Below are 13,051 nucleotides of genomic sequence, written 5' to 3' on the forward strand. Positions count from 1 at the left end.
TCTGCATTTTCGTGAAAGTTAATTCACGAATAAATTCATATCAATTAAACTGTATATAATGTATCTCTTAGCAAACATGCAAGCAGTCCTGATGAAGCCAGTCGATTTGACATATGGACCAAGTGTGTGCCACCAAAACAGTGGGAGGAGTAACGCTGCAAAATAAAGTTTATCTGGAAAATAAGAAAGAAAGAAAGAAAGTCAGACAAGTGCTATATCGTCTGATTTCCCTGTTAGGACAACCCCACTAAATATTGAGAAATGAGGTCCTTAGCCTATTGTCAGCATGCCCAAGAAATATAATGTTGATCTGATCGGCAAAGTTATATTTTAGATTAGCTGTTGACATGCGCACAGCCACGCACACACGCACACGCACACACACACACACACACACACACACACACACACACACACACACACACACACACACACACACGCAGTTATACTGTAATATTGGACTTGGACTAAAGTATTATTTACATTGCATATTTGCTCATCACTTTGATCAAGTAATAATAACAGTCTTCTTTGTATGTAGAGAGGAAATAAGATAAACTATATCTATCCTTGGAGCACATTTTGGAAGGTAGCCATTTGAAATTGATTTGTCTTGATCACACAACCCCAGAGATGAGATGTGTACCGATTTGTGTACATTTTGGCCCAAGTAGTAGGAGTAGTAGAAAAAAGGTGTTTTAAGGAAAATAAAACAAAAAGAAAAATCATTCAAATAAGTGTCAAATAGCTCTATGTTCTATTAGTAATACGTTTGAGTGTTCAACATGGGTCTTCCCATCTCTCCAGCTCTTTCAGTAAACAGAAAATACATTTTCATGTTGGGATACCAATCAGCAGAAGAGAGCAGATACAACTGGAACTGGAACACAGCTTATAATTGATCTTTGTGGGGTTCTCTCCATAGACATAGAAAGGTAGACGCCTCCTTCGGCTCTGGGGCATGTGCATCGAAGAACCAAGGGAATCGCTTCCACGTGCGTCACATATACGGAAGGTGCTAGGCCAATCAGAGGCAGGTGGGGGCGGGTCTTTACGTATGCAGCCTGTAAGAACAGCTGAGCCGCACAACATCGGTACTGGCTCTGTTGAATTGAATTGTAGTCCTTGGATAAGTCCCGGAAAAGACGCGCTGTGATTGGCCAGTTGTCACTTGACTGGCAGCAGTCCCTTGGTTTTTCCAGGAAGTCCGGACTACAATTGTTGCACATCGCTCCAATGTACTGCAGAGGAGAACAAGGCATCTAGCTTTTTATATCTTTGGTTCTCTCTCCTGACTCAGTGGCCATCAACATGTCTACTCTGTACACCAACAAATGTGTTCTTGGCAAGACTTGGCCTCGTCCGTGGCAAACTTTAGATTTCTTGTTTTCAATATAATGTTTTTGATCATAAGAAGCAATTACTGAATGTCAGTCTCCAGGTTGTTTTCAGAATATGTACTGTATAACATTGATTTACTCTGACACATTCACATGAGGAGTCCACTAGGATAGTCGTTCTCGTTTTATTTTCTAAGGACCCCCAACTCTGAGAGTGCACAAATGGAACTAAATGGACCCATTTGGTTCCATTTGTGCACTCTCAGAGTTACAAACATGTAAAGGTAATTTAAGGCTACAGCTCCTTATGTGTTTGAACTAATATTATTGTCCGTTCATTTGTATGTCCATGGCAAAAATTGAATTTTTACAAAAATGTCCACTACAAGCCAGCATGGCGAAGATCCCTGACCTGACTGGATGAAATTCCATCTGTAAATGTATTTACTATTTACTAAAGAGCTGGAGAGACAGGTGAAAACTCTAGAATCAATTATTAATTTTGGAATATAGCTTAACTGCACCATAAAACATGTAGTCAAAATGTCCTGTGTAACTGTAAAGTTTCTTAGCCTTACTACATTCACTATCATATCACAATGTTGATGAGATGACTATGTCTGGGAATGAGTTGGCTACAACTGTGGTTGTTGCAGCCACTCCTGCAATTTGCAGGTACAGTACAAGTGGATAATTCACACTGTTGAGGAATACTTGAAGTATATTGTCTATAATGTTGCTACGGCTGTATTACGTCTGCAAGAAACAATAAACATAAATATGCATAAAATGACCAGTGAATTATGCCATGAGAAACATATTGTTAGCCGGCTGCCACAAGTCTCTCAAAAGAACAATCTCTTGTCCTGATCCTCGTCCATGTCCACATATGTGCACAGCACATTTACATGAGATTGTATAGAAAACCACTGACTATAGATAGAATTGAAGAGGTCACTCGGATCGTGGGGAAGTGACCATTAGGAGGCTCCCGATCAGTTATATATGTTTCTTCTATTCTGACATGGAGTACTGTAACCTCTTTCCATATGTTGTTTGAAAAGCAAATGCAAAACTACTAAAGTCCATGTGTGCGCGTGTGTGCGTGCGTGCGTGCGTGCGTCCGTGTGTGTGTGTGTGTGTGTGGTGTTTGTAAATTCTGTGTTAGTCTGTGCCTGAATTTGTGTGTCTGTGTATGTGTATGGACAACAAACTAGTATTAGTGCCGTTAGTACTCATTGCCGCTTTGGCATTATTTATTTTTGCATCTGCAGTTTCTGCTCGCTGACCCTTAGATGTCAGGTATGTTATTTAGATAGATATGTTGTTATTGTTGGCTTGGAGAGGGCGTTTAGTAGATGATACACATGGAGTCACAAGCCACGTATTTCCACTTGACAGCGAGGAATCAGATAAATAAAAGCACCGACCTGTCGCAAGGAGTCGCTATGGCACACACTGCCAATTGGAGCACCCAGCCAAGAGGCACCACTGCTGTGATTGACGTTTGTGAAGCTAACCAGGCAATAAAGGTGACAGATGTTATTTGTATTTGCGACCGTAGGTCACAGTTTACTATCAGAACCGTCACAGCTTGTCCGTGTCTGTCCGGACCATATATATGAAGAATAGGGAGGACACCAGATATCCCCGCCCGTCCACTTGCATTGAGTTGCTCACCCAGCGCACGAGGCATTTTGCGTCATAGTTTGTGTTCATGGAAGCTCTGGGGCTCCAATTCATGAACGAGCACTTACACTATGAACGCGCAGTCAATACAAAGAAGCCTAGATGCGCGTTCATGTTTCTGGCCCCACTGCAGTACCTCAGAATGGCCACATGGTCCATGGCGCTTCAGAGCTCCCCCAAGGATCTGGGGGCTTGGTCCAGACGGGTAACGCCTAGTCTCGTGTAGCCAGACAACTATTCCACAATCTCTGAATGCTATATAGAGTCTGGAACAGCAGCTCCCGAACGGCGAGTATCGGAAACGGGCATTACCGTTCAATAAAATATATTTTAAAATGTCATTTCTGCTAAGCACAAAGCTAAACATGCTTATATGATTTTTATTTATATAATGATAAATATGTGTGATGTGAGACTGAAACGGAAGTGACGTGGGGGCTTCACTTCCGCTTCATCTCGCACTCGCCGTTTCTTCCCCGGTGCGCCAGACTGTATGCTGGGAGCATTTGACCAAATCGCGGAGGCAACAGTCTGGCCACGCGAGACTAGGTAACGCCTGACACTGTGGTTCCCCTGACACATCACTGTGACATCACCTGTGATGTCACAGTGATGTCAGATACTCAGAGCAGGGATCTCCATATATGGGCATAAACAGGTGACATTACAGTGATGTCAGATACTCAGAGCAGGGATCTGCATATGGGCATAAAAGGGATTCTGTGAAACACATATCAACTTAGTTTTCACTGTATTATTTTTCTAGTCCTGTGCCCGGGGGTGTGCACAGTATATGAGGGATTGAATGTAGGAGTCTCAGAAGTACATTATGTTGGAGAACCCTGACTGGTGCCCGCAAAATAGTCACTATTGATGTCCAGTTGTGCAATAGCCGTTGTATCTGTCTGTCTGGCACTCTTTTATGCCCATATGTGGTGTTGTGTCCAGGCCAGTCTGTGATGTCATCTCCAAATTTGGGCACTCTAGTGAACGACACTGTTTAGTATCAGTGATGTCAGCATGCAGACAGACGGTCAAACGGTGGGCGGACAGACAGACAGACAGACAGACAGACAGACAGACAGACAGACAGACAGACAGACAGACAGACAGACAGACAGACAGACATTCGGTAAATAAATGAATAGTTACTGTAGATATTGTTATTATTTACCGTACCTACACACTTGGTTGAGTACTTACTCCAATCTTGCACTTGAGTAAGTCGCAATTAAAAAGAGCATCTACTTTGAATGCTGAAATTGTTGCCAAGCTAAAGTAAATGGTCTGTATGTAGCTTGCAGTACGTGCAACTAAGTTCACATATTGTGTATCTTTATCAGAGTTTCCGTTAATTAAATCTATAAAACACACAGGTTGATATACTTTTTATCTGATCTGGAAATACCATGTCCTCTAAACATTTCAAATGGGTGAAAAAGCTGACCTAGTGAATAACTAATCAGACACAGAAAACCTGACGTTCATTATTGTACGATAAACCTAACACGTAGCAGTGCAGTGATAGCAGCATGATTGTGCATTAGAGGACACAATCAAGAAGAATTGAAGTGTAATGTTTTACGTATCCTGAACATGCAAGGTCACTCCATACCGAGATAAAAGGTTATAATACAGTAGATTATACTGTATGTAATTTGATTAGAAAAAGGAAAGAAGAAGAAAGGTGCACGGTGGCTCAGTTGGTAGCACTGTCGCCTCACAGCTAGAATGTCCTGCATTCGATTCCCGCCGGGTGACTCTGTGGGCGCTGGGGGCATGTCTCTCCTCCGCGTCATCAACGCCCACACCCTAGGTGGAGTTGGCAAAAGGGCCTTTCTGTGTGGAGTTTGCATGTTCTCCCCGTGCCCCATAGGGTAGATACCCTCACAAAAACATGCAGTAATCATGGTCTCTATAATGCCTCCCCCTGGCCAGCCAGGGAGCCTGATGATCACTCCTCATGCACTGAAGGAAGCATGAGCTCTCTTCGGGGCTCTCCCCAGGTTGGCAGAAGGAGAGTAGCTCCCAGGATTACAGTTTAGGGGCAATTGGCACTGGGTTAAGAAAATTGTGTGATAAAGATTTAGGGGGAAAAGGGAAAGAAATATTGTACTGGTGGACACCAGTAGGTTGTTCGATCCCGGGCTCCCCATGCAGAGTTACTGTCGAAGTGTCCTTGAGCAAGACGCTGAACCCCTAATTGCTCCAGATGAGCAGGTTGGTGCCTTGCATGGTTTCCTCCGCCATCGGTGTATGAATGTGTGTGTGAAGTGAATGAGTGAATGTAATTGCGACCGTAAGGTCGCAGTTTAGTATCAAAACCTCCACCGGCCGTCCGTCCCTGAGTCACACGTCACACGTCACACGTCACACCTTTGCCCTGCTCATATCTCCGCATCAGTATGACATCACACTGCTGACATCAGTATGACATCACACCGTACACAAAGGACCCCTATATAAGACCGGCATTGTCTGTCGTACATTTCGGTCAATTCCAGTGGGGATGCCATTGAAAAGTTAATCTAGTTGTACAAAGTAATCAAAGAATGGGTTGACTGGTAGGCTGGTTGACTGCTTTATCTGTGGAGAGTGTATGTCACTGAGAGTCCTTTTATAGCGATTGAAATCATGATGAGGTCACGATGAGTCATCTATGCCCAAATATAGATTTCTAGGTCAGATGATGTGATGTCAAACCTAGCAACCCAATATAAACAAACCTGATGTCAGACCTGAAGTATCCTTTTATACCCATATATGGAGATACAGAGATCTCCATATATGGGCATATTAGAAAGCCCATATATGGGCATATACGGATGACATCAGGGATATCCATATATGGGCATAAAAGGGACAAGGGCTTACAGTTAAGAGATCTCCATATATGGGCATATCAGAAAGCCCATATATGTTCATATACTGATGACATCAGGAATATCCATATATGGGCATAAAAGGGACAAGGACTTACAGTTAAGAGATCTCCATCTATGGGCATAAAGGGACAAGGACTGTTACAGTAGATATAGAGATGTCCATATATGGGCATACATGAACAAGGACTGACAAACACTGAGATCTCCATATAACCTATGGGAATATAAGGGACGAGGACAATGCGTAGCATTGTGAGCTTGTAGATCTATTTTCTAAATATTGTTGTACATTAAAAACTTGAAATGGGTCGTTCTGCATAGTACTTGGGATTTGTTGATGTAAATGTTCACATAGAGTGTAATAATTGGTAAAACAAACTTTTGGCCTATTTGTGGAGATAAGCGACCAACGGTCGCTTATCTCCCGATTAGGGAGTCTTACTGGTCTATGTAAAGGGCCTTGGATAAAGGCGCTATATAAATGCAACATTTACCATTTATATGTGAGATGATAATCTATTTCAATAATCTACATAAAAACTATTTGGGGAAATGCAATACAATAACGGCTGAAAATAATTAGAATGATGTGGAATATGTCTAAGGAATAGCCTATGTTAATGAATACAGTAAGCAAATACCGGTAATCACTTCTCAGGGTTATATTTATATTTTGAGAAAACCTTTCATTTAAATTTATATAACATTTTAAGAAATCTCCTTGACTCCTACTTTTCCCGAGCTGTGGGTACTAATATTGAAGACAATCCTTCTACTTTCACTCTTTTTCATAATTTATGCAAATAGGATATGGGCACAAAATGCAAAACTGTCATCCTTAGGCCGTTCATCATAAACTCTATAATAAGACTCCGCTAATACAAAGTCAGAAAAGAATCTTCAATGTCACCGAGACTCCTTTGAACAGTGTGGATACACTCATCCTATAATATCTGACATTTCAGAACAAAGTACAGGAGTAGCCTATAAAGTCTGTAAAGCCTATATGAATATGTGTTTACATAACCGGCGTCTCTTAATCTACAAAAGGTATTTTCTTTATTCACTCGTTTCTTAGGAGAGTTTTTCCATACTGACTAACTACACCCTATGCTTAGAATTCCATATTTACTCCCTGTCAGGCCAATCCCTCTCCACAATAAATTGACCTCTTAACTTGATTTATTTTTTTAATATCTTTTGTGTAATTATTTGTGCACATGTGCATTGTTTGCAGTGAGATATTAGGTGCATACTGTACCCACCACTGCTGTGTCACCATGAGCAGTTGGGCTGGCTTTATAAAAGGACAGGTCAGTGTTACGAGTGACCGCCACTTCTTGAGAACCTTTGTGCAGGACAGGTAAGCCTTCACTATGACCTCACTAAATGCTTTGTGGACGTTTAAGAATTTGTGACTACCAGGATTACAATAACCTTGGCAGCCCAAATATATTTATCTTAATGCCATTTCTGCTAGAAATCAATATTTCAGAGTGAAATTATTTCTAGGGTTTTTTTATTTGTCAATTTTGATCATTAAAATGTAAATACACATTGCCCATTTTTTTCTTTTTTTTTTAACAGTATACAGACATCTGCCCTACCTAACCAGGACTATGTATGCTTTGGTGGTTTGTCTCTTAACACTGCCTGGAGTTTTCTCTGAGTCTGGATGCAATGTGGTAAGCAGATATTGATATATAATATATTAATGTCACTCTGATTTGTCATATAGCCTATATTGTACATATAAGTACATGTTGCATTAAATAATCCTGAAAAATATCATTTCTGCTTCATTCATCAAACTAACACAAATCTCTCTCTTTCAATATATCCTGCAATGTGGGCCCATAGCCAGGTGAGTGATAGTGATTCTTTTTTTTAATGTTATCTCCCTTAGTGCAGAGTTGGTTGATGTTTAATTACTTAAATCCTATATACTTAGTTGACTGGAGACCCCCAGGCTTCTATACAAAGCCCTCTCCTGTTTTCACACTATACAAAATATCTTGGCCAAAAATAGCCAAGCTCACAACGTGTCGCGAAGGGATCAGTCAGCTTGTGGATCGGCTATTTCGCCCAATGTCCGTCCTTGAATAGGGACACAACACCTACTAGGATTCAAAGGATTAAAGAATGCAAAAAACATAATTTGATGAAAAGCAGCACTTGGTTCTCAAAGTAGACCACAGGGGTCTTTGAGGAGGGGCCGGGGGGGTCCCCAGATAAATGTGTTAAAATAGAAACAACTCACATCACGATGTGCTGTGAGTTTGTAGATCTGCAATTTAAAAACAAAAATTGAATTGGAACTATTCTGAAAAGGTTTAACAACATAAATATCTTATGGCGGTCCCTGGCACAATTCTTTCAAATGGGGGTCTGCAGAAAAATAGGCCTACATATCAATATGGGGGTCCTTGACATGATAATGTTTGAGAACCACATGCAGCAATAAAGCAGCAAGTATATTTCTGCTTATTTGCTAAAACACCATGCTAAAATATCTTTGAGCTTATCTTTGAAAGACATTTCCCTTGAGGCTAAGCCAACAAATCTTAAAGAGATTATAGGAGTTGGCACGATTCTAAATATACCATGTTTTGTTAATGCCAGCATAGTATGAGTGAGTAGATCAAGACATTTGTGCCAGAGTAAATATAATGTGTTTACCCATTAAATGTTTAACCAATCACTTTTCTTAATGTGTGTGTGTGCGTGTATAGAACGTTGTACCAATAATGTGGACGTTCAGGCTGAGATCGTTAACATCCACAATGCATTAAGGAGAGCAGTTGAACCTACTGCTGAAGACATGCTAATGATGGTAGGCCTGTTTGACATTTTGTTTTTGTTTCATAATTCAATACATAAGTATCATAAGTACATAAGAATACAATAAGCCTATCCAGGAGAAACAAAAATGTCCAAAAACTAACATTTTCGGCATTCAAAGTTGCACTCATCTCTCATTGTTATTGCAACATTCTAATTAGACTTTACAACATTAAAGTGAAGTGTGAAAAGGGCCAAATGAGTACCCTGAGTTCCTTGAAAAATCTTAACTTTTTAAAAAGTTTGTATAACTAGAGAACCATAGCTAAAATGTGGGGTACCAAGACGATTAAAATAAACAAAAAAATAAACTAATAACATGCATTAAGAGTTGATCCTAAAATTACTGATGTGTTTTTGCGGTAGTCCAGACTCAAATTAAGATTTTCTTTTTCCTATCGACCTGTTAATCAGGGTGATGCTGTTAAAGAACATCTGTAGCTAACCTAGATAAGAGGGTGATTCATCTTGCAAGAGTAAGCATCACATTTTCACATTTGGAAATAAACTCTATTTCATCAGGCTTTTATTACCTTCCATTCGTAGAGTTGGAGTGATGATGTAGCACAGTCTAGTCAGGACTGGATGGACCAATGCATTCAGGACCATGGACCTCCCAGCTCCCGTTTACTGAATGGTACTGTATGGTTCACTTGCCTTCCCTGCCCCTTCGTCTATCTTTATATCAAAAGATGTAATAAAGTTTAAACAAAAAAGTCACAATGTTTCATCAATTAAAAACAATTCCAACATTTTCATAAATATTTTATAAATAAAATAAAACAAGAAGACCGATACACACCTCAAAGGTTGGTGAAAGGTGTGTAGGACAAAGGTGCAAATGTTCAAAAAGGGGATCTCTATTAATAAAACCAAAGAAAAAGGTCCCGCACACTATCTGGAACTTGTCGTTAGACCTTCATCAGGACAGATGATTGTCTGTCCAGATTAAGGTCTTACGACTGAAACGTCAACCTAATAAAGAGGAACATTTTTGCAAAATCCAGACAGTCTGCGGGACCTTTTTCTTTGGTTTTATTATTTTTCTCTTTTGGGTCTTGAGCTAAAAGGTTTTGGAACCACTGCTCTATAGGGACAAGAGCTTTAAAAAGGAGCTTTAAAGAGCTTTAAAATGCAGTGGTTTAGGACAGTGGTTCTCAACCTTTTCAGGCCGTGACCCCCAAAATCATCATATTCTAACTGGGGACCCCCCACCCTGACGAGCACAAAAAGTTGAGGCATTCGATTTTGTATATCACCGTTCTATTGTGAAAATAGCAGATCTACATGTAGATCGGCTATTTTTTACAATTTCTGACTCTAATATTTGACAATTTGGCCAAAGTTTAATATGTCATTTTAGACGTATTAAAGTCCTTAAATTGTGACTTTAGAAATGTGCAGATACCCTCTATATACACTTAAACATCATGTTGGTTTGTTTACTGTTGAGAGAGAAAACAATGCTGCACATTAAGTTAATCATCTGGGGACCCCCCAAAATAATTTGGAGATCCCCCTGAGGGTCCCGACCCACAGGTTGAGAACCACTGGTTTAGGAGACATCCATTAATCAGAATGTCATGTGTTTCACCAAGAAACAGGCTATGAACTAGGCGAGAATCTCTTTTATTCCAATGTGGAACATGACTGGACTGCGGTGGTCAAGGCGTGGTACAGCGAGGTGGGACATTATCTGTACCCTAATGGATCTACCAATGGACACGCTGTCGGGCACTACACACAGGTAAAGGGATCAGTCAGTTCATTCCCAAAATTTAGCAGCTGTGGAACTCATATGGAAAAACATAATAATAATAATTGTATCAACTATACAATTATTGTTCCGTACTGTTAACAATAGTGGTGTGGTACATCCTGATAACAATGATTTCCTTGGTCCAGGTGGTGTGGTACAGCTCATACAAAGTAGGCTGTGGAATGAAACTATGCGACGGTGTCTACTGCTATGGCTGCCATTATTACAGAGCGTAAGTTAAATCATCATCCACTATCCAACCTTTAATCCTCATCTTCAAACATTGGACATGAATTGTGGCTATCTCTGTTTTTTTTTTTATCTAGATGGCATAAATCTATAGTCTATCGTTGAATTCAGATGAGAAATGTAGTTTTGAAGTCTGTAAAATAGGATAGCAGAGAACATTTTAGAATGAGGAATTGAGTTAAAGTTTTTCAGCAGCAGCTGGGTTTACCCCCTTACTTCCCCCCATAGAATACTATTTCACTATGGGTATAGGCCAAAATGACTTTTTGGAGCTGTGTGAAGCACAGGCTCCCTATACGTGGCTGTGTGGGTCTGTGTGTGTGTGTGTGTGTGTGTGTCTGTCTGTGTGTATGTAGCCTGAACTTCCTAAACTTCGGCACGCCACTAGTCCCACAGTTTTGCCACCACACACTCGCGCCATATGTCAAATCGACCGGCTTACTCGGGAATCGTGGGCTATTACTTTTCTAAGAGAAAGGTTCTATAGTTTAATTGATATTAATTTATTAGTGAATTAATTTTCCCCATTGACTTATAATGGGAATCGCAAAAACTCACATTCAATTATTTGTCTCTCGCAAACCATAGGGGCTAGAGTTTCAAGACTTGGAGAGGAGGTTCATAATGATTTCAAGGATTAAATAAAAAATAATTGTGTCATTTGGCCGCATGGTGGCGCCATAACACCCCACTTTACGTTTTGGCCTGTAACTCTTGAACCGTAGGTCGGAAAATTAAAAATATTTTTTCCCTGGATTCCTTGGGTCATGACGCATCTCCCCATATAGGCCACGCCCATTTGCGCCATGATAGATTTTCCGCCATCTTGAATTTTCTCCAAAACACACTTTTTGCTCCTTTTCCTACATATTTTCTTCAAATGTCACAAAAAACGGTACACATGATCCACACACACACACACACACACACACACACACACACACACACACACACACACACACACACACACACACACACACACACACACACACACACACACACACACACACACACACACACACACACAGCTCCACTTCACACGGGTGTGATTTTTCTATTGATTACACACACCATGGAGACTTGAGTTCAATAATACTTTTTTGTAATTGTCGCATTCCTAAGACAAAAATGTCATTATAGTAAATTTACCCCCATTGATTCCGGATGGGGAACCAAATGCTTTCGGGTCCCCATCCAGAAACAAACTCAGGAACAAAATGCAACTGATAGATTCCTGTGCAGAGGCAGAAAACAAATTAAACGTCAACTTTGTGTCCTGCTTGGGGTTTATAAGAGGTCCACATCATAGGCTACTTTTGACATCACACTGTAACTTAAACGTTTACTTTAAAACACGCTCTCCTAATTTATCCAACAGCGGGAACTTTGTAGATGTGGCACCTTATAAGCCCGGGCCTCCATGCGCTTCCTGTCCCGATAATTGTGAAGATAAACTTTGCAGTAAGTATATACAATATATACTGACCAAAATATGTAGTGTGGTGTGTGTGTGTGTGTGTGTGTGTGTGTGTGTGTGTGTGTGTGTGTGTATTTATATATATATATATATTCATTCATTCGTTCATTTCAGCCGACCCCTGTCAATATGTGGACCAGTACATCAACTGTCCTGAATTGAAGAAAATCTATGGATGCGGAAATAAATCTGTGGCTGCCTGGTGTCCAGCTGCATGTCTGTGTGGCACTAAAATTCAGGCACCAGGCAAATGATAAATCCTCACATTCAACCATGTGGTTAATCTTTACCCAGTGCTCTTCCCCCATACTATAAAGGTTGATCTGACTTTGATTAAATAATTCCCTTTGTTGGTTGGTTGTTTGGTCCCTGGGAGACAAGCCAACCAAACAGTCACTCTAAGCTAGATGTGTGGGCCGATGTGAAAGAAAATTACAACTTAAGGCATCTTTGTGCTATATGCGGTTGAGTGTCAAAAGAAAAGAAAGGCCCTAAACTCACCTTACCATCACATGAATGGCAGTCAATCTCCCATTTAAGAAGAATGGTTATGGGAGGGTATCACCAGCTTTTAAAGAGTTGCCAAGGTGTTTCATCAACAGATCTGGGAGAAACTTGTGGAGAGCTGCTGAAGTCAAAGGATAAACATAGCATACAGTATAATACCTCATAATCAACTATATCTCAGTAACTAATGTCAATAATTACTTGCCATTACAATAATTGATGGCGTTAATTACTTAACAAGGGTTGACTAAGGTTTTCTTGTTGCATTCTCTGACCTGGCACTTTGGATTGTCACTGGATAATT

The 13,051-nt window shown here is 40.4% G+C and overlaps 1 protein-coding gene across 1 annotated transcript; it reads left to right on the plus strand.

The window, feature by feature from the left end:
- Positions 1 to 3,171: 3,171 nt before the first annotated feature.
- Positions 3,172 to 12,494, plus strand: LOC308298173 (cysteine-rich venom protein latisemin; the record flags this gene model as incomplete). Its single annotated transcript, XM_080741729.1, has 7 exons — positions 3,172 to 3,234; positions 8,676 to 8,747; positions 9,302 to 9,392; positions 10,360 to 10,502; positions 10,661 to 10,746; positions 12,142 to 12,224; positions 12,355 to 12,494. 7 exons carry the CDS (start codon positions 3,172 to 3,174, stop codon positions 12,492 to 12,494), a joined length of 678 nt encoding a protein of 225 aa, XP_080597855.1.
- Between the last annotated feature and the right edge of the window lie 557 nt (positions 12,495 to 13,051).

The sequence above is a fragment of the Nannobrachium achirus genome, assembly GCF_963921795.1.
Source record: "Nannobrachium achirus genome assembly, chromosome: 2".
NCBI classification, from domain to species: domain Eukaryota; kingdom Metazoa; phylum Chordata; class Actinopteri; order Myctophiformes; family Myctophidae; genus Nannobrachium; species Nannobrachium achirus.